Here is a 27,978-nt window from a genome sequence, read left to right on the forward strand (position 1 = left end):
GGGGGAGAATCTGGATAACCTGGAGACTGCATATGAATAAATTATTCTTTATGAGACTATCATTTATATCATTATATTGTTTATATCTATTTTAAAAAATACTCAATTAGTGAAATATCGCATTATAATTTACATATGTAATGTCATATTCTCTGTGGGGTTCTGTCCTACAGCCTTCATGTAGCATTAAAAGAAAAACTTTAGACAAATTAAATTTAAGAGTTTAATTGAGCAAACAACGATGAATCAGGCAATCCCCAGAACCAGAACACGTTCAGAAAGACTCCAGGACTACCACATGGTCAGATAACATTTATGGTCAGTAAAAGGAAAAAGTATGTATAGAAAATGCAAATAAGAAACAGAAACAGCCGGTGTCTGCTAATTTGAATAGGGCAGCCTGTGGTTGGCTGAGACGCAGCTACTTTTACAAGAGCAGGTGACAAGTCTTTTAGACATCAAGTTAGGTTACAGTTCACTATATACTGAGAAATCTTTAGGCCAAATTTAAAATATGTTCCGCAGAGGCTTTAGTCCAAACTTAATTTAACAGTACTATAAGTTAAGTATCAATATCGCTATAATTGTATCAGTCAGGGTCTTATCAAGAGAACAAAGGCACACCAGATGGTTCCAAGAAGGAAATTTAATACAAGGAACTAGTTACAAAGGTGGCAGAAGAACCGAAAGGCTTAAGAGATTAGCAGCAGCAAGACTGAGAGACAAAGGGAACAGATGGTACCAGAGCACAGGAGTTAGGTGAGCCTAATGGGACCAAGAACCCCAGCAGAGACTGCCCATTGAGGGCTGGGACAAAAGAGGGAAGCTATAGCCAGCAGGCACTGAAGCCACAGAGAAGGCATGCTCCCTAAGCAGAAAGAGTGGAGGAGAAATACCCTGGTTTCTTCTTTCCTCCTCCTACCTTCCAATGTCCCACCACTACTTCCATCATAAAAACTTATCAGGAAGCAAGTCGGTTAGGGAGTCTGGGATATGTAGTTTGCAGAAGTCAGCCTCCTGCAATATAGACCAAGCAAGGCACAGATAGAGTGGATCTGATAGCAACAGGCAAATGGCTAGCCTGTGATTACACTTAAAAGTATCTGAAATGTGAAGAGTAGAAACTCAAGGCCATATTAGAATGCTGACCCATTAAGCTAACTTACCTTAGTTCATCCTCATATTAAAGGTAGGAACTTCTTATTACAAGAAATAATATTGACATTTATTATTATCATCCTTATCCTTCTTACAGTACAACTATAAAATACTCCCTCAAGGAAGTCTAGCATGACACAGGTATTTAGAGTCAGAGGAGGTGATGGCAGGACAGACATTTAGAGATCAAGGCCCAAGGTAAGGGAACAGGCACGGTGGCTCAAGCCTGTAATCCCAGCACTTTGGGAGGTCGAGGGAGGTGGATCACTTGAGGTCAGGAGTTCAAGACCAGCCTGGCCAACATGATGAAACCGTATCTCTACTACACATACAAAACTTAGCTGGGTGTGGTGGTACGCACCTGTAATCCCAGCTATTCTGGAGGCTGAGGCAGGAGAGTCATTTAAAACCAGGTACGCAGAGGTTGCAGTGTGTCGAGAACGTGCCACTGCACTCCAACCTGGGCCACAGAGTGAGACCCCGTCTCAAAAAAAAAAAATAAATAAATAAAATAAATGAATCCAAGGTAAGAAACATGAGTTAACAATAAACACCACACATTATCTCTGCTTCCTACATCACCACTAAAAGGTAACATTATTCTTCTCACTTTAGAAATGCACACTTGGTAAAGACACTAGCTTGCCAAAGATATCATTGGCAGTTAACAGCAAAGCTCTCTGACTATGAAGACCATGTTCTTCCTACTGTTAGGGTAAAGGGACTTGTCCAAGATCACATAGCTGGCAGTGGATGGTAGAACTTTATTCAGGGATTCCACCTTCTAACTCAGCAGGGCAGCTCAGAAATCAATTATTTCTATGTCTGGGAGCTAAGCTATGAGGTCGCAAAGGCCTAAGAATGATACAGTGGACTCTAGGGACATAGAGAAAGGTGGGAGGGGGATGAGGGATAAAAGATCACACGCTGGGGCAGGTTCGGTGGCTCACGCCTGTAATCCCAGCACTTTGGGAGGCTGAGGCGGGTGGATCATGAGGTCTGGAGTTCAAGAACAGCCTGGCCAAGATGTTGAAACCCCGTCTCTAATAAAAATACAAAAATTAGCCAGGCATGGTGGCAGGGTCCTGTAATCCCAGCTACTCGGGAGGCTGAGACAGGAGAATCACTTGAACCTGGGGGACGGAGGTTTCAATGAGGCAAGATCATGCCATTGCACACTCCAGCCTGGGTGACAGAGTGAGACTCTGTCTCAAAAAAAAAAAAAAAAAAAAAGACCACACCCTGGGCACAGTGTACACTGCTCAGGTGATGGGTGCACCAACATCTCAGAAATCACCACTAAAGAACTTATCTCTGTAGCCAAACAACACCTGCTCCCCAAAAACCATTGACATGAAAAAAAATCAATTTTCTCTGTGTACCTAGAGTCTATCAGTTCCAGGAAGCTGTGCTAATGCTCTTCTATGACCACTTGCACCCACTCCAGTCAGATTTTGTCCCTACCAGTCACGGAAACTTCCAGTCATTTCATTTGGCTGATCTGCAGCATTTTCACTTCCTCCTCCTCATAACACCTTCTTCCTTTGTCTTTAGGACAACACACACAATATCCATTCTCCTCCAAACTCATGGAGTCAGGGAAAAGGGAGTAAGACGGCGCGGCTCCTCTCCAGCCTTTTTTCTAGCTCCTCCTTCTCTTCCAGACCTGTTAATGTTTCCAAGACTTCTGTTCCTTCTACCTCTTTGTTATTTATACACATACTCCCTCTTGGATGCAATGTACTCTTATGGCTGTAAATACTATACACATGTTTCACAAAAGGCCTGCTGTAAAGGTAAACCAGGCCAGGTGCAGTTGCTTTCAGCTGTGCCAGCACTTTGGGAGGCTGAGACAGATGGATCACTTGAGTTCAGGAGTTCAACACCAGCCTGGGTAACATGACAAACCAATGTCTCTACTAAAAATACAAAAATTAGTCAGGCATGGTGGTGCATGCGCTACTCCCAGCTACTCTGGTGGCTGAGGCAGGAGAATCTCTTGAGCCTAGGAGCCAGAGGCTGCAGTGAGCTGAGATTGTGCCGCTGCCCTCCAACCTGGGTGACAGAATGAGACTCTGTCTCAAAAAAAAAAAAAAAAAAAAAAAGAGGGCTGGGCACAGCAGCTCACACCTGTAATTCTCGCAGTTTGGGATGCTGAGGATGATGGATCACTTGAGGCCAGGAGTTTGAGACCAGCCTGGCCAACATGGTAAAACCCCATCTCCACTAAAAATACAAAAATTAGGGGGTCATGGTGGCACATGCCTGTAGTGCCAGCTACTCAGGAGGCTGAGGCACAAGAATCACTTGAACCCAGGAGGCGGAGGTTGCAGTAAGCTGAGATCCCAGCAGTATACTCCAGCCTGGGTGACAGAGCAAGACTCTGTCTCCCCCCAAAAAGATAAACCAAGGCACAATAACATTTTAAAGGGCTTATTTGTGCAAACAGCAATTCATGAATTGGCAGTTCTAAACCAGAAGTGTTTCCAGGGCTCTGTTGGTGAAGCATAAGGGACAAGCTTGGAAGAATGCCAAAATAATGCAAAGAAAATAATTGATTACAGTTATAAAGTGGCCTTATTTGGTGTATCCCGTGGGAATATCCCTAGCTATATAGGTCTGTTGACTGCTTCTGATTGGTTGAGCTTAAGTTTTGTTTTTCTTTAATGTAGGCGTTTACAAGAAATAGCTCAAGTTAAGTTTCACTTGTGTTTACAATTCAAGCAAGGTTAAGATCACTTAGGAGGCCTGATTGGCTTTTTCTGTTCAGGGATTCTTCAGCTGTGGTTTCCATTTTAATTTAACAGGCAAAGCCCAGATTAAAATTTTGAACAATTATTTGTAGAGGGCTTTTCTCTCAATTTCGTCTATCCTGCTGCCTTAAGATCAAGCATAAACTTGGCTCCTGTACTCTGCTACCAACCAGTGAGCATCTGCTGACCCTGCAGAGGGTGGCCCAGCACATTCCATCCCTGTGCATTTAACTCCCAAAGTAATGGCTGTAGTCCAGACCTCTCTACTATTCGGTAGCATACAGCAAACTCCTGTATTCAGGCTGGGTGTAGTGGCTCATACCTTTAATCCCAGCACTTTGGGAGGTTGAGGCAAATGGATTACCTGAGGCCAGGAGTTCGAGCCCAGCCTGGCCAACGTGGCGAAACCCTGTCTCTACTAAAAATACAAAAATTAACCAGGCATGGTGGCACATGCCTGTAATCCCGGCTACTAGGGAGGCTGAGACAGGAGAATCGCTGCAGTGAGCCAAGATCGAACCACTGCTCTCCAGCCTGGGCAACAGGGCAAGACTCCATCTCAGAAAAACAAAACAAAAACCAAAACCCGTATTCAACTGCCTACTCAGCGCCTTCACATGGAGACCTAATACTCGTCTCAAGCTTCCTATATCCAAAACTGAATTCTCCTTCTTCTCTTCCAAACCTGCTCCCCTGACATCTTCCACAGATCAATAAATGGCAGCTCCACTGGAAAGTTGCTTAGCCATGGATATGGAATATGGAATGTGAAAGAGTTAAGAATGACACAGATCTTGGTGTCATTCTTAACTCTTTCATATTCCATATTCCACAAATCTCACTGGCACCACCGTCTGGTTAAGTCTAGAATATGACGTCCTCAACACCAGCACCCTTAGAACGCCACATCATTCCTCAAATACCCTGTTAATTTCTCAGTTAACTTCCTGACTGACACCTTGCTTCTTCTCTTGCCTTTTAAAATTGAAGACAGAATAGGCCGGGTACGGTGGCTCATGCCTGTAATCCCAGCAATTTGGGAGCTGACGTGGATGGATCACCTGAAGTTGGGAGTTCAAAACCAGCTTGGCCAACATGGTGAAACCCTGTCTCTACTAAAAGCACAAAAATTAGCTAAGCGTGGTGGCATCCGCCTGTAGTCCCAGCTACTTGGGAGGCTGAAGCACTAGAATCACTTGAACCCAGGAGGTGGAAGTTGCAGTGAACAAGGATCATGCCACTGCACTCCAGCCTGGGTGACAGAGTGAGACTTCATCTCAAAAAATATATGAAGATAAAATTAAAAAAAAAATGAAGGCAGATTAAACCAGCTTTCTGTTCAAAACTCTCTAATGGCTTCCTGTCTCATTTAAAGTAAAAACCAAAGCCCTTATCAATGGTCTCTGGGCTCACCATGGTCTGTCTGGTGACCTGCCGGTACTGTCTTCTCTGCGCAGTCCCTCACTCACTCTGCTCCAGCCTCATGGGCTACCTGGCTGTCTCTACAAAATCCCTGCCATGTGCTCACCTTAAGGACTTAACACACGCTGTTTTATTTTCCAGAGCAGTACTTGGCCCATATTTCCACATGGTTTACTCCCTCCTCTCCTTCTTGGCTCAAAATGTAACTTTACAGTGAGGCTTTCACTGGCCACCTGTCTCAGGCTGCATTCTCCAACAGCAGATATTGTGAAAGAGGTTGGCTCATAGTGTATTTATTAGGAATCAATAGCTGTGAAGGGAGGGGGCAGTAACAGGATTAGGCAGAAGAAGTCAGCTGCAGTACATGCCTTACAAAGCCTTGTCCAATCTAGGAGAGGGTTCTAGAGGACGTGTTGCCCATCCATGTGTCCTGATGGTTAGGACTTTATCTTCCTATCTTGTTCAGTTACTGAATGTGGGCTCCCCTGTGAAGAGAACAACTGAGACCCAGGGTCTGCTGGGGCAGACCCTGAAGGAGTTGAAGGCTAGAGGCTCTCTGCTGACTACTCTTCTTCTCTGAAAGCAGATCTGTGCAGTTTGTACCTGAATCTAGCACACCATCCTATTTAAAATTGCAACATCCCCTAGAGTCCCTATCACCCTACCCTGCTTTATTTTCTCCATAACATTTAACATCTTCTAATGTATTATATAATTTATTTTGTTTACTATGTGTTTCCTTCACTGGGATGTAAGTTCTAACAGCAGAGGGATTTTTGTCTCCCTTGAGCCTGCTACATTTAGAATGGCACCTGGCTCATAGCAAGCACTTGGAAAATATTGGTTGATTAAACAAAGTTGTTCAGTAGCCTGTCTAGTTATTACATGGTACAGCCTCACAAGAACCATGTCTTATTAATCTCATTAGCATACAGCACATAATGTGCAATATATATCTGTTGAATATATGAGTAATCAAATCCATGAATGTTTGCTAATAACTTCATCATGAGAAAGTACTAGTACAGTGGTGGCTCATGCCTATAATCCCAGCACTTTGGGAGGTTGATTAGGCGGATTTGAGGTCAGGAGTTTGAGACCAGCCTGGCCAACATGGTGAAACCGTCTCTAGTCAAAATATGAAATTAGGCTGGCATGGTGGCAGGTGCTTGTAATCCCAGCTACTCAGGAGGCTGAGACAGGAGAATCCCTTTAACCTGGGAGGCAGAGGTTGCAGAGGGCTGAGATTGCACCACTGCACTCCAGCTTGGGTGAGAGAGTAAGTCCATCTCAAAAAAAAGAAAAAAGAAAGTTATAGTACATCACTGTACATGGAAGTAAACATGTGATTCACATCTGCAATTTAAAATTTTATTAGACATCTTAAAAAATAAGAAGAAACGGGTCATATTAATTTTAATAGTATCTAACTCAATATATCCAAAATAGTATCATTTCAACATGTAATCATTATAAAAATTATTGATGAACTATATTACATCTTTTTTGTTTTGTACTCAGTCTCTAAAATCCAGTAGTATTTTGCACTTGCGCTACGTCTCAATTCGGACAAGCCACATTTCAAGTGCTCTGTAGTCACGTGGATAGCACGGTTCTAATACAATTCTGCAGTTCAGGTGTCAGAATAATATAGTGGAGGTAGAGGTTTGGAGGGGGAGTCTTTGCAGTCATTGACTTCCTGAGTTCCAGTGTTGGCTCTTGAACTTACTAGTTGTCAATGACATCTAGCTAAAACCCACCAGGAACAAGTCGGCTTGATTGCTTTTGGAGAGAGAAGACACACTGTTGGGAATAGGGAGATGTCTGGGTAAAGGAATGTTAGGATGGTTTTATTACAGGATCTGTGTTTGTGTTAGGTGACCTGGGAGGGCTTAAGGAAGAGAGGCTGTCTTCTGGACTGGATGTTGTCAGGAAATGGGTATAATTCTAAGGTTTTATATCTTAATAAATCTTATCTAATGGAGGAAGACTAGATAGAGGTTAACACTATAATTAACAAAGAAACAAGAGTCACTCATATTAGCCAGGATAGGGGGATATTTGGTAATTTTTGTGGTGTGCACAATACTCGTATTTTGGTGGTGTCTAGACATGATTATGCAGTGGCCTTGTCTGATATTCTGATGTTTATGTTCCACAGGAAGCAAACACCTCCTAGCAACACCAAAGCTCAGCTGATATTACTAGGCAGCTCCTGGAGATCAAGGGCTGCTTTTCTCCTTCTCATAGCTATACAGTCTTAAGGTAGTGATCAAACTTCTCTGATTGTTTTCCCATTTCTAAAATGGGAATACAAAAGAGATTAAAAAATCTCTTAAGATTATCACTATTAAATGAGATGCAAAGACAATGAGTTAATGCCTGGTATATCGTCACCACTCAGTGAGTGCCATCTATTGTAGTTCAAAGATTCTAAGATGTACTGTATTTTTTTTCACATTTTAACATTTCTGAAAGTAGGGTGTGTCTTTCAAACAATGGCTTCTTCGAATAGATGAAAGGTAGTATTGTTATTTCTGAAATCTCTGGTTTGGGGGACAATTCCTTGTCCCCTCCAGTTGCTTAATCCATTCCTGGGTGAATTACTTTACTTTTTAACCTTCCTTACTTTCACTATTTCTCCGCAGGCGCCCTCTGGGGTCCTCTCCCAGCCACAGACTTTTAGTGTGCGCCGCATCCCCAGGCAATACGGGCAGTGCGGCGGCAGCACTCGAGGGCTTACGGCGGCGCGGCGCCCGAGCGGCCCAGCAGTTGAGGGGAAACCGGCGCGTCCCCGCCCGCCCGGCCGTCAGCTGATGGGCCGCCAGCCGAGGAGGCAGCCGCCGTCGCTGCGCGAACATGGCGGCCGAGATCCACGCCAGGCCGCAGAGCAGCCGCCCGGTGCTACTGAGCAAGATCGAGGGGCACCAGGACGCCGTCACGGCCGCGCTGCTCATTCCCAAGGAGGACGGCGTGATCACTGCCAGCGAGGACAGGTAGGCCCAGGCTCAGCCGGGGCGGCCCGAACTCCGCGACTACTGGGTGTGGGAGCGGTGGGGTCCGCGGGCCCGGCCCTTCCTGCGTGAGGGGCTCCCCCTGGCAGCGCGGCCCCGCACCCACGCCGCCCCCCTTTGATCCGCTGGGTTCCGGGTTCCCTCTCGCCCGTCCTCCAGTCTCTACTTGCACCTTTCCAGCCTGGGACTCCGGTCCCGCCGCGCCCCTCCAGCCCGGATCCCCTGTCCCACTGCGCGCCTCCAGCCCGGGAACTGTCTCACTGCGCCACTCAAGCCTGGGACTCCTGTTCCAACGCGTCTTTCCAGCCCAGGACCCCTGTTCCAGTGCGCCCTACCGCTCCCCTCCCAGCCCACCGCGCTCCTCGAGCCCAGGACCTCTGTCCCACCGCGCCTGTCCAGCCCAGGACCCCTGTCCCACCGCGCCCCTCCAGCCCAGGACCCCTGTCCCACCGCGCCCCTCCAGCCCGGGACCCCTGCCCCACCGCGCCCTTCCAGCCCGGGACCCCTGTCCCACCGCGCCTCTCCAGCCCGGGACCTCTGTCCCACCGCCCCCCTTCAGCTTGGGACCTCTGTCCCACCGCGCCCCTCCAGCCCGGGATCCCTGTCCCACCGCGCCCCTCCAGCCCGGGACCTCTGTCCCACCGCGCCCCTCCAGCCCGGGACTCCTGTTACACAGCGCCACTCCAGCCGGGGAGCTTTGCTCATCGTGCCACTCCAGCCCGGATCCCCTGTCCCACTGCGCCTCTCCAGCCCAGGAACTACATCCCACCGCGCCGCTCCAGCCTGGGACTCCTGTTCCAGTGCGCACCAACGCGCCCCTCCAACCCGGGAACCCCGACCCGTGGTGTCGCAGTAGCCTGGGACCTTCGTCCCCGTCTCTGTCTCTTGCGGGGTTTGGCCTGGTACTCGTAAGGTGTTTCTGGGCCCTCCCAGGTCAGTTCCAAATCGTCTCCTCTGGAAGCCTGGAGGACCCGCGTTTGGTCACCGCGGGCCCTGGTGCCCGGGTTTGCCTCTTTGCGAAGAACCTCCAGCCACCTTCACTCTCTTCCTTCTCCAGTACTCAGGGGTTTCACGCCACGCCAGGCCTATAGACCAGTTATTTTTCCCACAGCTGCTAGAATCACCTGAACTCTTACTTAACTAAATAGGTTTTCGTGAAAGTGACTCATTTTAAAAAAGATTTAGATGCATTTATTTTAAAAGGAAAATTTATATAATCATTAGGAAAACTAACATTACTCACCAACAGAATAAACTAATAATTAAAACGTGTTCATTGGTGTGCACACAGAGTCCTTTCTTGTACTGTGACATCTAGCATTGGATACTCACCACACTTTGGGAAACACTGATTTGGTCCTGTTTTCTCATTTCTCCTAAGAGGAAGCCAAGGCCAGTGGAGGCGTAGCTTGTTACTAAGTCACGGAGATACTGGTGAAGCCAGAACTGCAACCCAGGACTCCCACCAGCTCTCTGGTCTTCTGGGGCTGAGTGATTGGATTGGAGCAATATTTACGATTTGACTTAAAACTTTAGCGTCTTTAAAGTCCTAAAGGTTTACAATGTCAGTAGCTTTCCCGTGGGAATTTGAAGGAAATGACTGATGTTTATTGAATGAAGCTGTGCTTCCTTGATGCAATGAGCCGTCTTAAATAGTGAGAGTCCACAAGTCCAAAGGCTTTCTGGAGGACGGAAGGTACTGCTGTTCTCTTAAAGCTGAAGGCATGGTCTCTAGCCTTTTGTAATTATACTCTTAAGTGACATTGACACCTGTCCTGAATGGGAAGAGAAAGCCTGAAGCCCCCAGCGCCTGTTGGTCCTTTGGATATTGCTTTTGAGTGAGCTTGTGCCTTTTTCCTCAATTAAATAATGAGCTGATTGTGTAGCAGGCAGTGGCCTCTCCCTGCTGGTTCACACGTAGCTGACCTCAAATAAGGAGGGGAGTGATTGGTAGGACCTGGGTGTGGGCGTATAAAGCAGGAAGGAGTGAGAGAGAGCCTGTGCTTGAGACATGGGGAGAAGATGCGGACCTGAAAAAGGCAAGGACAGAATAATGACTCTTGCATGATGTGAACGTAGATGCAGACAACGCCTTTTAAAAGGTAGCAGACTTGACCGGGCGTGGTGGCTCACGCCTGTAATCCCAGCACATTGGGAGGCGGAGGCAGGTGGATCATCTGAGGTTGGGAGTTTGAGACCAGCCTGACAAACATGGAGAAACCCTGTCTCTATTAAAAATACAAAATTAGCCAGGCGTGGTGGTGCATGCCTGTCATCTCAGCTACTCAGGAGGCTGAGGCAGCAGAATTGCTTGAACCTGGGAGGTGGAGGCTGCAGTGAGCAGAGATAGCGCCACGGCACTCCAGCCTGGGCAACAACAGTGAAACTGCATCTCAAGAAAAAAGTTAGCAGCGTTCATTCAGTCAAATATTTTATTCATGACTCATGCATGTTGGGTAAATTGCTGAATATTTGAGATTGCTGGTCAGGAGCAGTGCTGATAAATGTTTTTGGAAAGTGATTACTAAGCTGCTCTGGGACTGAAACGTTCTGGGGGAGTTTGCATCTGCTCACATTTTTACTTGTGCATCACTGTTATTGCAGAGCCGAGGTAGATGAGTGGACCAGGAGGGGGTTGATGTTTGAGGTTTCTTGTATGTTCAGGCCCTTGCAACTTCCTTGAAGGGAGAACAACCTTTTTAGTAGGGGCTGCACTTCACGAGATTTAATGAAAGCACATGGACGTGGGTTTTTTGTTGGTGTTGGCTGTGGTGGTTTGTTTTCACAGTCATAAATATGTGTTATGCTCTTCACTCATTTACCCATTCATTTAGAAATAGCTTTTTTAGCTGGGCACAGTGGCTCATGCCTGTAATCCTGGCACTTTGGGAGGCTGAGGTGGGCGGATCACCTGAGGTTGGGAGTTCCAGACCAGCCTGACCAACATGGAGAAACCCTGTCTCAACTAAAAATACAAAATTAGCTGGGCATGATGGCACATGCCTGTAATCCCAGCTACTTGGGAAGCTGAGGCAGGAGAATCACTTGAACCCAGGAGGCAGAGGTTGCGGTGAGCTGAGATCACGCCATTGCACTCCAGACTCGGCAACAAGAGCAAAACTCCATCTCAAAAAAAAAAAAAAAAAAAAAGAAATAGCTTTTTTATTGAGTGCCAGGCCCTGATGATACAATAAGGGTCAAAAGCCACAGTACCTTTAGCTCACTGCAGCCTGAACTCCTAGACTCAGGTAATCCTCCTGCTTCAGCCCCTCAAAATGCTGGGATTACAGGTGTGAGCCACCATGACTGGTCAGCATCCAGTTTTGGAAAAGTCTTCCTGTATGCCACTCTTAGGAATTTGGACTTTATTTTGCAGACAGTATAGAACCATCAAAGAGTTCAAAACAAGCAAATGACATGATCGGAATTTGTAATTTAGAAATAACAACAGCTAACCTGTTGAAAGTCCCTTTTCTCTATGAGAACAGAATTGGACCTTATGTGTTACTGCATCCAGTCCTCACACTGCCTCCCCATAAGACATTTACCTTCTCTTAGCAGCAGTTCCAAAATTTAGTGCATTCTAAACATCAGATGTCTGTGTGTGTGTGTGTGTGTGTGTGTGTGTGTGTGTGTGATGTGTGTGTATAAATTGGACCTGAACCCTCATTTGGTGCTAAAATTTGGCATGACCAAATGAGACTATTTGTAATCTTTATTTACTGCATGCAGTGTGAATATTCATCTGTTTTCCTGTAGAAATAGCAGTGCATTCAATTGCAGGTGCTGTGCCAGGTCTTATGGAATGTATGGTGTATGTGTCATATAGTAATGGCCGTTTGGCAGGTCAGAAAACTGAGGTACAGATGTTGAAGTAACTGCCCAGAATCATATAGTTATTAGGTGATAGGACTGAGATTTGAACCCAGATCTAACTCTGAGGCCCTAGTTCTTTCCACCATGCACCTGGTTTTTCTATATGTATGGAGAAACGGAATCCACGCAGTATCAATCAATAGTTGAGTATACTGGCAACAGTGTAAAATGCTAGGATTCTACCTTTTGCCATGATTCTATTAACCTTCTTCTTTCTACTAGTTTCAGAGTTTTTTTAAAAATTGGCTTGTACCTTCTTTATACAACTTTTGCTTTAACATATAGAAAACTAGCTTTTTTTTTTTTTTTTTGGAAAAAGAGTCCTGCTCTGTCACCCAGCCTGGAGTGCAGTAGTGTGATCTTGGCTGACTGCAACCTCTGCCTCCCAGGTTTAAGTGATTCTCCTGCCTCGGCCTCCCGAGTAGCTGGGATTATAGGCACCTGCCACCACACCTGACTGATTTTTGTCTTTTTAGTAGAGACAGGGTTTCATTATCTTGGCCAGGCTGGTCTTCAACTCCTACCTCGTGATCCACCCAACTCGGCCTCCCAAAGTGCTGGGGTTATAGGCATGAGCCAATAGCTTTTTACATTTAAATTAGGGTCCAGCTGAAGTGAATTCATTTTACAAATGCTAAAAGCAGTGAGAACTGAGAGCATTTTAAGAGGAAACATGAAAGGAATGAAGGTCTTCCTGAAGTTAGTGTCCACTTTTGTAAAGTCTAGGTCAGTGGTTCTGGACCAGGAGTGGTTTTGCCCCTCGGGACATTTAGCAATATCTGGAGACATTTTTGGTTGTCATGAAGTGGGGGAGGTGATATGGTTTGGCTGTGTCCCCATCCAAATCTTACTTTGAATTGTATCTCCCATAATTCCCATGTGTTGTGGGAGGGACCCAGTGGGAGATAATTGAATCATGGGAGCAGTTTCCCCCATACTGTTCTTGTGGTGATAAGTCTCAGGAATCTGATGGTTTTATAAGGGGAAACCCCTTTCACTTGGTTCCCATTTTGCTGTTGCTGCTGCCATGTAATACGGGCCTTGTGCCTTCTGCCATGATTGTGAGGCCTCCCTAGTCACATGGAACTGTGAATCCGTTAAACCTCTTTTTGTTTATAATTACCCAGTTTCTAGTATATCTTTATCAGCCATGTGAAAACAGACTAATACAAAAAGGTACTATTGGCATCCAGGTAGAGGCTAGGGATGCATCTCAGTATCCTGATATGCCCCACACCAAAGGGTTATTGGGCCCCAAATGTCAATAGTGCTGATGTTGAGAAACCCAGGTCCAGGCTTCATGTATTTACTTATCTGGCCTCTCTAGAACACTTGTTCTTTAACTTGAGTGTGCATCAGAATCACCTGGAGGTCTTGTTGAAACCTAGGTTGCTGGACCCCACACCCAGAGTTCCTGATCTGGAAAGTCAGGTGAGGCCTGAGAGTTGGCATTTCTGCCAAGTTCCTAGGTGATGTTGATGCTGCTAGGTCAGGGACTACACTTAGAACCACAGCTCTATGAGAAAGAAGTGTTATTTGTCGCTGTGCCTGCCTATGTACAATCACCAAGAAAGAACACTGAATACAAAAATTAGCCGGGCATGGTAGTGCGCACCTATAATCCCAGCTACTCAGGAGACTGAAACAGGAGGATAACTTGAGCCCAGTAGGGGGAGGTTGAGGTGAGCTGAGATTGCGTCACTGCACTCCAACCTGGGTGACAGAGCAAAACCCTGTCTCAAAAAAAATAAAAATAAAATAATACTGCTTATATTTTATCCTCTTTTTTGTCAGCTTCTAGGGTATATTTGGTTGGGGTCATTCTCATGTACCCACCTAGTTCACTGTAATCAAACTACATGTGACAAAGACAGATACAGTCAGACCTCTAAAGAATATTAAGCCAATGTGGAATATAAAAGTTTAATTCCATGACACCTGGGAGTCACAGGTAATTAGTAGTTTAGGTGGGTGGTCAGCTCAGGGTTTTTGCTTAGAAACCTTTATGGATTAATATGTCATGAATGGTTAGTAGAAAATGGTACTACTACTTCTTGTATGAAGTCATTTGTATTTTGCTGAAGTAATAATTACCTTAAGTTCTTTAATTTAAATTTCATTCTTTTGCTAAACCTAAATTACTATTTTTAACTTTACTTTAAATTTCTTAACTTTGGAACTGAGAATTTTTGTAAAGAATTATTATTAGGAGATGGGGTCTTACTCTTCTGCCAGGCTGGATTTGAACTGGGCTCAAGTGACCCTCCTGCCTCAGAGTCCTGAGTAGCAGGGACTACATGCCTATGCCACCATACCCAGCTAACATTCTTTTTGTTGTTATTGGTTTTTGTTTGTTTTGAGACAGGGTCTCATTCCGTTGCCAAGGCTGGAGTGCAATGGCATGATGCCTGGCTCACTGCCTGGCTCACAAAGCCTTAACCTTTTGGGCTCAGCTGATCCTTCCATCTCAGCCTCCCAAGTGGCTGGGACTATAGGCATGTGCCACCATGCCTAGCTAGTTTTTGTAATTTTTTTTTTTTTTTTTTTTGAGATGAAGTCTCGCTCTGTTACCAGGCTGGAGTGCAGTGGCGTGATCTTGGCTCATGGCAACCTCTGCTTCCCGGGTTCAGGTGATTCTCCTGCCTCAGCCTCCCAAGTAGCTGGGATTACAGGCGCCCTCCACCACGCCCTTCTAATTTTTTGTAGTTTTAATAGAGATGGGGTTTCACCATATTGGCCAGGCTGGTCTCGAACTCCTGACCTTGTGATCCACCTGCTTCAGCCTCCCAAAGTGCTGGCATTATAGGCATGAGCCACCGTGCCTGGTCGACTGGTGTAATTTTTAAAAGATAAAAGCTTTATAAAGTATTATAAATAAGTTAAGGCTATAGGCCTACTGTCTTCATTTTTGAGAAAGAGAATTTGTGGATGAACGTACTTATACTGTTGCTTTAGGGGCGGCCAAGATTGGTTTCTCAGGAAACCAGTTTTGTTTGTCCCAAGTCAAAGATAAATCTCATGTGATTTAAAATACATTTATGCTGGGAAGAGTAAAGAATACAGAAAGCCAACTCTTAGATGTTTTTTAGCATTTTCCTTTTTTAAAAATTATACCAAATATTTAATATATTTGTTTCCACTTAGATATTTCTAAGTTTATTAAGATGGTTTGGGGGAAAATTTGTATATTTATTAATTGTTCACATAGAAACAATCTTAAACAACTTGATTTTTAAGTGTTATGCCTGGGAGGAAGCTTGGCATAGCTGGAATTCATTAGTTAATACGGAAAACCAGGATGTTAACTGCTGTATTTTCATCATCGTGCAGTGCCTAAAAGTAGACTTTAATTTGTGTTCTAGAATAAACTGAAGACCTGCGAAGGCAGGAAGCCTGGGTGGCCACACATTTACTCCTGAGTTGTTAGAGTGAGCCTTCATTGTTACCCTCATTTTCTTTTTATAACATAGTTGAGAACAGAGGCTTGGGAGCCAGAATGCCTCTGTTTGAATGCCAGCCCTGTGATCTTAGACAAGTTATTTAACCTCGCTGTATCACAGTTTTCTGCTTTACAGGGTTTTGTGAGGATTAGGTGAATTAAACCACGTGGAAGAGTGCCTGGCACAGAGAAAGCATTATCCAAGTGTTAGCTGTTATTGTTTTCATTCCCATTTATTTTCCATTTAATTACTTTAATCTTATCAAAGACTAAACTGGCACAGAGAAAGCACTATACAAGTGTTTGCTGCTATTATTTTCATTTCCATTTATTTTGCATTTGATTACTTTAATCTTATGAAAGCCTAAATATGTTTCTCCTTCGTATGTATGTGTGTATATGTATGTACATGCATGTGTGAAAATGAAAAAAATTTTCCTGCTTGAATAGAACAATACCATTTGAGGAGTTGTTTACAGTCCCAAATTCTTAGAACTATCTTTGAGTCATGGCTTTTCCTTATTTCCATATTTGGTTACTTGCAGGTCATGTCAGTGATTAGTTTCCCTTAGACATCTTTCCCCTGCTGTATTTGAGATCCTCGAGATCGGGTTCATTGATTCACTAGAAAGACTCACACATTCTAGTCATATGCATGGCTGTGATTTATCATAGCCAAAAGATGCAAAACAAAATCAGCACATGGGGTGAAATCCAGAGGAAACCAGACACAAGGTATCCAAGGGTCCTCTTCCTGTGGAGTGATAAGACATGCTTGATTCAGATTGAATTAAGACAGCATATGTCAAATATTGTTTATCGGGGAAGCTCACTAGAGACTTTATTCAGTGTTAGAGGCTGGTCGTGTAGGCGCTCTTGGCCTAACATGTACCAAAATTCCAGACTCCCAGAGGAAGGTAGGTGGTCAACATAAACCACGTGTTTTATATGGGCATGAAGCACAGTGAGCCATTCGTAGGAGTTAGGGAGTAGTCAGGCCCCCTCTGGATAAACCAGCTCCCAGACACCTGCCAAGGGCCATCCTTGCAAGCAAGCCTTTCTAAGGACAGCAGCATCAGGCCTGCTGTGGGCACTCTTTTCTGCCCACCTGCCCATAATTATCCTAGTGTTTGTCCTCATCATCTTTTAAACCTCGTCTTTCAAAGCCTATTAACTGACTGGCTCCCCTGAGTTCCAGCATACTATACTTGGATCCGTCCCACCAATCTCTTATCTGCAACCAGGCTTTTGTTGTGTCTTTCTCCTGCTCATGACCTTTCATTAGCTCCTTACTTAATCATGTCTGTAAAAGGACTTTGGGGGCCAGGCGGGGTGGCTCATACCTGTAATCACAGAACTTTGGGAGGCTGAGGCAGGCAGATTGCTTGAGGCCAGGAGTTCTAGATAAGTCTGGCCAACATTGTGAAACCCCATCTCTACTGAAAATACAAAAATAAGCCAGGCATGGTGGCCTGTAATCCCAGCTTCTTGGGAGGCTGGGGCCAAGAATTGCTTGAAACTAAGAGGCAGGAGTTGCAGTGAGCCTAGATCGTGCTACTGCCCTCTAGCCTGGGCAATAAAGCAAGACGCTGTCTCAAAAAAAAAAAAAAAAGAAAAGGACTTTGGGAACCCCATAACTAGTCCTTGCTAAGCTTTATTTCCACCGTTTATCTCTCGTTTATTATGGTTCTTTTGTGTCTAGTAAAGTCAATGTGTGTTCTGCCCCACTCACATCTGGTACATTTCCCACCTGGGTGCCTTTGCCTCCCTCACCAGGAACCTCCCTTGCCCTGTCTCCTGTATTCAAATCCTCCTTTGCCTCCTAGGTCCACTTCAAGTTCCACCTCCTTGATCTAGTTGAAGTTTCACCTCCTCCAGGGAATAATTCTTCCTAGCATCATTCTCTGTCCTTTCTGAGCTTCCTTCAACACTCCTAGTGTATCACTGACTATGCCTAGTCAATTGCAATCCAGTATTAGTTCCTGTTGCTTTATATTTATTCATCTCATCTTCCCACATAGTCTGTACTCCACCAGGTACTGCATTAGTAGCCACTGGTTGAATGATACAGACTTAACCATTTCTGCACCATAAACATCTCCTCCGCTGTGTTTAGCTTTCATAATCTGCTAGTTCTTTCCTAAGAAGCAGATTGTAATGTAATTAATGATATTTGTTTATAGAATTTAGGTATTCATCTTCCCTCTCTACAATGTATGCTTAGTAAATTTTCCTGAGAATTATTAAGATATCATGAGCACATATATACTGATTTCATGGTGTATTTTTCTTGTACTTCATTGTGAAATAATCCCTTTAACCATTTATTTTTCTTTGTCAACCACATACTACTATACTCAGAACACTTCCCTTCAAGGTCAAAGTGAATCTGCAGCAGACCACCATCAAAGAAATTTTAAGGAAAAAGTCGCTTGTCTGGAATTTCTTCTCTTTCTTTCTCCTCTTCTTTGTACTTGATTTAGATACTTTCCGTCAGTAGAGTCCAGTTGCAAAGGCTTACAGGGAGATGAGTGTGCTTGGAGTGAAACTAGTGTTGATGGGAGGCATTTTTGGTTTCTAGGTTATGGTTTGTAGAAAATACAGCCTAGTGCTTCAACCCATGAGGCGGAGGTTGCGGTGAGCCAAGATAGAGCCATTGCACTCCAGTCTGGGTAACAAAAGCGAAACTCCATTTCAAAAAAAAAGAAAAAGAAAATATAGCCTAGTATGGAATTCCTGAGATATCTGCAGTATCCCAAAGAGGCTTCTTACTGCTGTGCTATTCTTCCTTGCTGAAACCCTCTTCTCAGTTTCATTTGCTTGATTAACCCCTCATCCATTAGGACTTCTTGGGCAGTGTTTGCCTTGCCAAATCCCCCAACTCAGTATAACACCATTCCCACTCCCTAACACTGATCTACCCTTTCCCACTCCCTAACATTAATCTACCCTTTCGTTGTCCTCAAAGCTATTACTACATCATATTATTGTTACTCATTTACATATTTGTCTTTACTAATTAAATCATGACCTTGAAAATTTTTCTGGCCAGGCACAGTGGCTCATGCCTGTAATCCCAGCACTTTGGGAGGCCGAGGTGAGTGGATCACCTGAGATCAGGAGTTCAAGACCAGCCGGGCAAACATGGTGAAACCCCCCGTCTCTACTAAAAATACAAAAATTAGCCAGGCATGGTGGTAGATGCCTGTAAATCCCAGCTACCTGGGAGGCTGAGGCAGGAGAACTGCTTGAACCTGGCGGAGGTTGCAGTGAGCTGAGATCGTGCCATTGCACTCCAGCCTGGGTGACAAGAGTGAGACTCTGTCTCAAAAAAAAAAAAATAATAAAATAAAAATTTTTTTCTAACGCATGAAACAGTGTAGAGCTTGTAGTAATGTCTCAAGTGTTAGCTTGTTTGAATCAGTCAACAAATCTGTTGGGGAAAAAGAAGCATGGAACATAATCTAAAAACAGGCCACTGGCCGGGCGTGGTGGCTTACACCTGTAATCCCAGCACTTTGGGAGGCCGAGTCGGGTGAATCACTTAAGGTCAGGAGTTTGAGACCAGCCTGGCCAACACAGCGAGATACTCCATCTCTACTAAAAATACAAAAATTAGCTGGGTCAGGTGGTGTGTGCCTGTAGTCTCAGCTACTCAGGAGGCTGAGGCAGGAGAGTTGATTGAACCTGCCAAGTGGAGGTCACAGTGAGCCGAGATTGTGCCACTGCACTCTAGGCTGATGACACAGTGAGATTCTATCTCAAAAAAAAAAAAAAAAAAAAAAAAAAATACTACTGTTCCTTACTACAAACTGCTGCTTTGTGGTTCCTTTAATTTGTGTTTCAAGACTCCTAGGCTATGGATAGAGTTTGAGCTTTTTGTTTTTTAAAGATAGGGTCGTAGTCTGTCTCCCAGACTGATGTGTAGTGGCACGATCAGAGCTCACTGCAGCCTCCACCTCCTGGGCTCAAACGATCCTCCCACCTCAGCCTCCTGAGTATCTGAGACCACAGACATGCACTACCACTCCTGGCTAACTTTTAATTTTTTGTAGAGATGGGGACCTCACTATATTGCCTAGTCTGGTGTTGAACTCCTGTGCTGAAGTGAGCCTCAGCCTCAGTTTCCCAAGTAGCTGGGATAACAGACGTGTGCCACTATGTCCGGCTAATTTATCTTTATTTTTTGTAGAGACAGGGTCTTGCTGTGTTGCCAGGCTGGTTTCAAACCCCTAGGCACAAGTGATCTTCCTGCCTCGGCCTCCCAAAGCGGTGGGATTACAGGTGCGAACCACCATGCCCGGCCAGACGTTTTGTAATGTAAGAAAGTGTTGCTCGGGCCCTCCATGGACTCCGGCCTGTCTAGATCACTCCTGCTCTTTGGTGGTCAGGGTGGTTCCTAGCCTTCTTGACGCACAGGGATCACAACAAGTTATATTTATGCTAACAGTGAAAAAATTACAGCAAGAATGGTTTTGGGTGAAAAAAAAAATCTGCAGGTTTTTAGCCATCTGGCTTCTGGAAAGGTGGTATTCATTTAAAGGGGGTGCAAATGCTGGGGCCACCCAGTGGCTTCTTCCCTGGATAAAATCTGCCTGTGATGACATCAGCAGTCTAATTCTTCATCACAGACCCTTGAAGCTGTCCAGTAATCCCTCCCCTAGACTGTGGGAAGGAATTGAAATTTCTGCTTTTCTCAGCCAATGTAATTCTCCTCTACAAAATGAGGCTGTTTTCTCTGCCTTTTAATTTAGAGAATAAATTCAATAACAATCTAGTATTTTGTCTCTCTGTTACCAAAAGAAAAAGACTTCTTTTTGCAGCAAGAATGAACAGGGCAGAATTCTGGAGACTCCTTGGAAGGAAATTGCTATTTATTTGATAAAAACAGATGGCACTGATGACTATGTTATTCCTTCTCCCTTTCAGGCGAATGTCTTAATGTTATAGGAATCATCTAGTGTACCAGAAGTACACTTTTTTTTTTTTTTCCCTGTATCTCCTGAAAGGGCTGTCAGACTAGGAAAAAATATCCTTTGCTATAGATGACAGAAATGTTCACAGATTTACCAAGATATGAAACAGTATAAGCATCCCTAAGAATGACCAGAAAATCAGATTTTCTCAGAATTACTGTTTGCCCAGAATGTGAAAGAAATCAGGATGTGGGGCTTAATTTGTAACATATAATATACTTTTTTTTTTTTTGAGATGGAGTTTCACTCTTGTTGCCTAGGTTGGAGTGCCATGGTGCGATCTTGGCTCACTGCAACCTCACCTCTCAGGTTCAAGTGATTCTCCTGCCTCAGCCTCCCACACCCAGCTAATTTTGTATTTTTAGTAGAGATGGGGTTTCACCATGTTGCTCAGGCTGGTCTTGAACTCCCAACCTCAGGTGATCTGCCCGCCTCAGCCTCCCAATGTAAGTATACTCTTTTTAAATTATTAACTGAATGCTCTCTTTATATCAGTTTAAAATTTAAAGATGGTTAAATTGCTTTAATTCAGCTGTTTTTGAAGTGATTAGGGTGTTTCTTTGAGAAAGTTTTAAAAAGATATTCAGTTTTAGAGATGTTGCTGTTTCAGGTCAGGTAGGACTTGGCCTTGTGGTTTTATAGAAATAATTATGTGCTAGTTGAGTTCGCTTATCAAGGTGTGGGCATAATTTTCAAGGTAATCATACTGATAATAATACTGGAAAATATGTATTGAACCCAAATATATATCCTTATGGAATTACGGGTTTAAAAATATTTCCAGTGCATTTTCTGGTACAAGGGGAAAAAAAAACAAAAACAGAAAAAAATATTAGGCCAGGCCTAAAAAAAATATTAGGCCTCATGTCTGTAATCCCAGCACTTTGGGAGGCTGAGGCGGGCAGATCACTTGAAGCCAAGAGTTCAAGACCAGCCTGGTCAACATGGCGAAAGCCTGTCTCTACTAAAAATACAAAAATTAGCTGGGTGTGGTAGCACATGCCTATAGTCCCAGCTATTTGGGAAGCTGAGGAAGGAGAATTGCTTGAATCTGTGAGGCAGAGGCTGCAGTGAGCTGAGATCATGCCACTGCCTCCAGCGTGGGCAACAGATTGAGACTCTGTCTCAAAAAAAAAAAAAAAGAAAAATGTTAATGACTCCTGCAAGATAACCTCCTTGTTTGTGAGCCGGTGCTTTTTAGAGGAAAAATTATACCTGAATCTATCTTTGTTCCTACTGTATTGTGGCTTAATCTCTGTGGCATAAACACTTTATTCTTAATCATAACTGTGGTTGGAACTCCAATTTTCATAGATCTCCTATAGAAAGGTAAAGCATACTGAATTTTTATCCTTGGTAGAGAGGATAACAAACATTATTATTTGATATTTAAGAGTAATAACTTTACTTTGTACTTCCAGTGACTGCTTCCATTTTTAAGGATTCAAATTAGCACTTGTGCAAAATGGGAATCCTATATTTCAATTAAGAATTGAAATGGAGTTATTTGTGCTATCTACTTTGAAATCCTTGGCATTCAGTAAATCCCAAATGCTTTTTATTTTACATTTTAACCTCAGATTCCTAAGTATTCTGAAAGGTATCCTATTTATTTGGAGCAGAAAGCATTGTATTAGTTAGCTCGTGCTACGTAGCAAACCATCTCAAAGCTGAGTGGCTTAAAACAGCAGGTATTTGTCTATCTTATTTTTTTCTTTCTTTTTCAAAAAATGCTCTTTTCTTTCTTTACTTTAAAAATTTTTTTTATTGCTAACTATCACAGAACTGCAGGTATTTGTCATTGCTCATGAGCCCACAGGTCACCTAGGCAGTGCTGCTGGCCTCAGCCATGCCCACTCATGCTTGTGGCCAGCTGTGAGCCAGCTCTGCTGAGCTCAGCTAGACTCTTTTCTCATGCCTGGGAGCAAGCTCGCTACAGGCATGCTCAGGGGCTTCAGCTGGGACAGTTGGGCTCTCTCCCATGTTGTCATTTGTCCTCTGGTAGGCTGGACCCTGTGGTTCATGTGATGTGGCAGTCTGCCAAGACAGGGAGTGAGAACAAACGAGCCCTCTGGACCCAGTACTAGCACCCCATTTAGCCACATTCTTTTAGGCATAGCATCACAAGCCAACCCATATTCAAGGCTCAGAGGAATAGGCCAGGTGTGGTGGTTCATGCCTGTAAGTCTGGGAGGCCAAGGAGGATGGATCACATGAGGTCAGGAGTTCAAGACCAGTCTGGTCAACATGGTGAAACCCTGTCTCTACTAAAAATACACAAAATTAGCCTGGTGTGGTAGCACATGCCTGTAATCCCAGCTCCTCAGGAGGGTAAGGCAAGAGAATTGCCTGAACCCAGGAGGCGGAGGTTGCTGTGAGCCGATATCAAAAGCCACTGCACTCCAACCTGGGTGACAGAGCCAGACTCTGTCTCAAAAGAAAAAAAAATTACGAATCAGAGAATATATTCCATCTCTTGATGGAAAGAGCTGCAAAATGGCTGATTGTAAGGAGCATGGATACAGGGAGGAGTAAAGAATTGAGCACACTGCTTTTTAAATTGTTTCACCACAGGCACTTGCATACTGTATCACATGCTGTAGCTAGATTCGGCTAAATCTAGACCTGGAAGTTGTGAGAGACTTTGTTAGAATCACCCCTCCTATTTAGCACAAAGTCAGTATTTCTTTGAACTAAGTAAGCTTTGAAATTAAACCTAATTTTTGTTTACTTTTGTAATGTTTTCAAAGACAAATTTTCACCATCTTCTGATAAGAGAGAATGAAAGTTGGTCAGGCAAATAACTGAAGTCAGTCTGATGCAGTGCTCCTGTTGGTTTGTATGCTTTTTGGTTTGTACCTCTCCTTGCTTCTGCTTTTTTAAGTGTAAAGTGAAGCCAGAAGTGTCTGTCATCCCTGCCATCAGGATGTGGCACCTCATTCTCAACAGACCACAAGCTTTTCATGAATTTGTTTTTTTTTTTTTGAGAAGGCGATAGAGGGAAGTGCAGGGAGGTGGAAATCACAGAGTTGCTTTTCATGAATCTTGATGTGTGTCTAGAATGCCAGAAGTAGCCTTGTTTGTGCCACAACAGTTCAGCATCGTGAGCTTACAAAAGTTAAGCAGGAGGCCAGGCGAGGTGGCTCATGCCTGTAATCCCAGCACTTTGGGAGGTCGAGGTGGGTGGATCACCTAAGGTCAGGAGTTTGAGACCAGCCTGACCAACACGGTGAAACCCCTTATCTACTAAAAGTACAAAAATTAGCTGGATATGATAGCGGGTGCCTCTAATCTCAGCTACTGGGGGGCTGATGCAGGAGAATTGTTTGAACTAGGGAGGCGGAGGTTGCAGTGAGCAGAGATCACACCATTGGACTCCAGCCTAAGCATAAAGAGTGAAACTCTGTCTCAAAAAAAAAAAAAAAAAAGTTAAGGAGGGACACATGCTAATGAAGAGGCATGGTTTATTGCCTTGTAACTTTTAGGCCTAAGAGCTTGATGCCTTTTGGGAGCGTCTTCTCCTTTATCCTTCTGTGTCTGACATCTTTGCCAGCTCTGCTGGCCCTGCCTTCTGTTCACTGCTCCTTTGGGAACCATGCTGTCAAGGGCCCCAGCTACCCAGGTACCTGTAGTCCGGTGTCCAGGTCCATGAGGGCTCTCTCACCCCTCTGCACTAATGTCTGAACTAATATCTGCCCCCAGTGAGTCAATCCCCTAATATCCTCATTAGTGGCAGATGGTGCTCCAGAATCTCAAGCCTGACCCAGGCGCAAGTTCATGTTGAAGGCCAGCATAGGCCAGGGTGAGCGTCTTCAGTGATGGACAGCTGAAGCCTCTGGTGTCTGCCTTATTGGAAAAAAAGGAAAGGCATTCCCCTGTATTTGAAATTGCTTCTGATTCTAATGGCTTCTGTTTTTACTTTTGGTGGGGACAGCAATTTAAAGGACACACTCTTAGGGAATGGAACATCTTTACATGTAGAATTTTAGGTAGCCACTCTTGAAAATCAGACTAAATAGATCCCTAAGTGCCTTAAGGCTCATTGCAAAGTGCTTAATTGTGGCTCACTGGGAGGTCAGCAGGTACCCTTCTGTTCTGCCGGTACTCAGCCTCCACATCTTCTCTCTGGGGTTCTCACAAGGATCCCAAGACATTGCCTGCCTTGCAGGTGGATTCTCTTCTCCTCCCCTTTGCCTGCCCCTTATCAGCCTCCCTACCTGCCCTGCCCAGCCTGATGTAGTGTGGATGCATAATTTAGTCATATGATTTGATACAAGCCTACCTTGTTTTATTGTGCTTCTCAGATACTGTATTTTGTACATATTGAAGGTTCATGGCAGCCGTGCATCAGGCAAGTTTATCTGTGCCTTCTTTCCAATACATTGTGCTCACTTTGTGTCTCTGTGTCACATTTTTGTAATTCTTGCAATATTCCAAACTTTATTGTTTATCCGTTATGGTGTTCTGTGTCTAGTAATCTTTGATATTACTATTGTAATTGTTTTGGGGATCCACAAACTGCGCCCATATAAGGTGGTGAACATAAATGATAGTATGTGTGATCTGACTGCTCCATCTGCTAGCTGTTTCTCTCTCTCTCTCTGTCTCCCTGTCTCCCTGTCTCTCTGCCCCAGGCCTCCTTATTCCCTGAGACACAACAATATTGAAATTAGGCCAGTGAATAACCCTACAATAGCCTCTAAGTGTTCAAGTGAAAGGAAGAGTCATATGTCTCTAATTGTAAATCAAATGTTAGAAATGATTAAGCTTAGTGAGGAAGGCACATCAAAAGCTGAGATGGGCCAAAAGCTAGGCCTCTTGCACCAAATAGCCAAGTTATGCATGCAAATGAAAAGTTCTTAGAGAAAATTAAAAGTACTAATTTAGTGAAAACATGAATAAGAAAGCTAAACAGCCTTATTGATGATATGGAGAAAGGTTTAGTGATCTGAAAAGAAGATTAAACCAACCGCAACATCCTCTTACCCCAAAGCCTCATCCAGAGCAAGGCCTTAATCCTCTTCGATTTTATGAAGGCTGAGAGAGGTGAGGAAGCTACAGAAGAAAATTTGAGGCTAGCAGAATTGGCATATGGTTTAAGGAAATAAGCAATCTGCATTACATAAAAGTACAAAGTGAAGTATCAAGTGCTAATGTAGAAGCTGCAGCAAGTTATCACAAGATCTAGCTGAGGTAATTGGTGAAAGCAACTATGTTAAACAACAGATTTTCAATGTAGACAAAACAAAATTCTGTTGGAAGAAAATGCCATCTAGGACTTTTATAGCTAGAGAGGAGAAGTCAATGCCTGGCTTCAAAGCTCCAAAAGATAGGTTGATTTTCTTCTTGGGGCTAATGTAGCTGGTAACTTTAAGTTGAATCCAGTGCTCATTAACCATTCCAAAAAATCCAAGGACCATTAAAAATTATGTTAAATCTACTTTGTCATGTGCTCTATAAATGGAACAACAAAGCCTGGATGACAACATGTCTATTGACATTGTGGTTTACTGAATATTTTAAGCCCATATTATTGAGACCTACTGCTCAGAGAAAAAGATTCCTTTCAAAATATTATTGGCCTGGAACAGTGGCTCATGCTTATAACCCCAGCACTTTGGGAGGCCAAAGCAGGCAGATTACTTGAGGTCAGGAATTCAAGACCAGCCTGGCCAACATGGCAAAACCCTGGCTCTACTAAAAATACAAAAATTAGCCAGGCATGGTGTTGCACATGTGTAAGTCCAGCTGCTTGGGAGGTTGAGGCATGAGTATCACTTGAGCCTAAGAGGCAGAGGTTGCAGTGAGCTGAGATCATGCCACTGCACTCCAGCCTGGGTGATGGAGTGAGACACTCTCTCTCTCTCTGTCTCTCTCTCTCTCTCCTATATATATATTTGCTTATTGAAAATGCATCAAGTCACCCAAGAACTCTGAGGATGGAGATGTAACAGGAGAATGTTGTTTTCATGCCTGCTAATACAACATTCATTCTGTAGCTCATGGATCAAGGAGTAACTTTGACTTTCAAGTTTTATGATTTAAAAAATACACTTTTGCTGGGCACAGTGGCTCAGGCACTTTGGGAGCCTGAGTTGCCAGGATCACCTGAGCCCAGAAGTTTGAGTCCAGCATGGGCAGCAAAATGAAGCCTGATCTCTACAAAAATCTTTAAAAAGTTAGCCAGGTGTAGTGGTATGTGCCTGTAGTCCCAGTTACTGGGAAACCTGAGGTGAGAGGATCCCTTGAGCCTGGGAGGCATAGGTTACAGTGAGTCATGATTGTGCTACTGCATTCTAGCCTGAGTGACCGAGGGAGATCCTGTCTCAAAAAAAAATTTTTTATAAGGCTATAACTGCCATAAATAGTTCCTTTGATAGATCTGGGCAAAGTAAATTGAAAACCTTCTAGAAAGGATTCACCATTCTAGATGCCAGTAAGAACATTCATGATTCTTAGAGAAGGTTAAACTATCAATATTGAAAAAGTTGATTCTAGCCCTCATGGATAACTTTGAAAGGTTCAAGCCTTCAGTAACTGCAGATGTGGACATAGCAAGAAAACTAGAATTAGAAGTGGAACATATAGATATGACTGAATTGTTGCAATCTCATGATAAAAGTTGAATGTATAAAGGGTTTCTTATGGATGAGCAAAGAAAGTGGTTTCTTGAGATGGAATTGACATCTAATGAAGATGCTATGTATATTGCTAAAATGACAACAAAAGATTTAGAATATTCTGTAGACTTAGTTGATGGAGGAGCAGCAGGGATTGAGAGGATTGACTCCCAATTTTGGAAGAAGTTCTACTCTGGGTAAAATGCTATTAAATTGCAATGGATGCTACAGAGAAGTCTTTTGGGAAAGGAAGAGACAATCGATACAACAAACTTCATAGTTGTCTTATTTTAAGAAGTTGCCACAGCTGTGCCAACCTTCATCAATAACCACCCTGATGGATCAGCAACATCAACACTGAGGCAGGACCTTCCACCAGCAAAAAGATTACCCCTTGCTGAAGACTCAGATAATTGTTAACTTTTTTTTTTTTAAGCAATAAGGTATTTTAAAACTATGGTATGTACATTGATTTTTAGACATAATGCTACTGCACACTTAATAGTCTATAGTATAATTACAACTTTTATATGGGAAACCAAAAATTTGTGTGACTCAGTTTGTTGCAACATTTACTTTATTGTGACAAACCTGCAATATCTCTGAGGGTTATAATAATCTCTGTGTTATGCTTTTTTTTAATAGGAAAGAAAAAGCTGACCATTTTGTAAACATTTCTTGGCGCTCCAGGACTTCATAACTACTTGTAATGACTGTATA

At 43.7% G+C, this 27,978-nt stretch overlaps 1 protein-coding gene and 1 long non-coding RNA gene across 2 annotated transcripts in view; both read left to right on the forward strand.

Annotated features, from left to right (window-relative positions):
* LOC116551715 overlaps positions 1 to 3,735 on the forward strand; it is a 6,736-nt gene extending 3,001 nt beyond the window's left edge. The window contains exons 2-3 of the long non-coding RNA XR_004269054.1: positions 3,404 to 3,406; positions 3,706 to 3,735. This is a non-coding gene — a long non-coding RNA (uncharacterized LOC116551715). The remainder of the gene's footprint in view (positions 1 to 3,403; positions 3,407 to 3,705) is intronic.
* Positions 3,736 to 8,102: 4,367 nt separating this feature from the next.
* WDFY1 (WD repeat and FYVE domain containing 1) overlaps positions 8,103 to 27,978 on the forward strand; it is a 72,284-nt gene continuing 52,408 nt past the window's right edge. The window contains exon 1 of the mRNA XM_032278026.1: positions 8,103 to 8,329. Within this exon, the coding sequence (XP_032133917.1) occupies positions 8,193 to 8,329 (137 nt within the window). The 5' untranslated portion in view covers positions 8,103 to 8,192. The remainder of the gene's footprint in view (positions 8,330 to 27,978) is intronic.

This window comes from Sapajus apella, unplaced genomic scaffold, assembly GCF_009761245.1.
Source record: "Sapajus apella isolate SASKATOON/1434 unplaced genomic scaffold, GSC_monkey_1.0 scaffold10, whole genome shotgun sequence".
NCBI classification, from domain to species: Eukaryota; Metazoa; Chordata; class Mammalia; order Primates; family Cebidae; genus Sapajus; species Sapajus apella.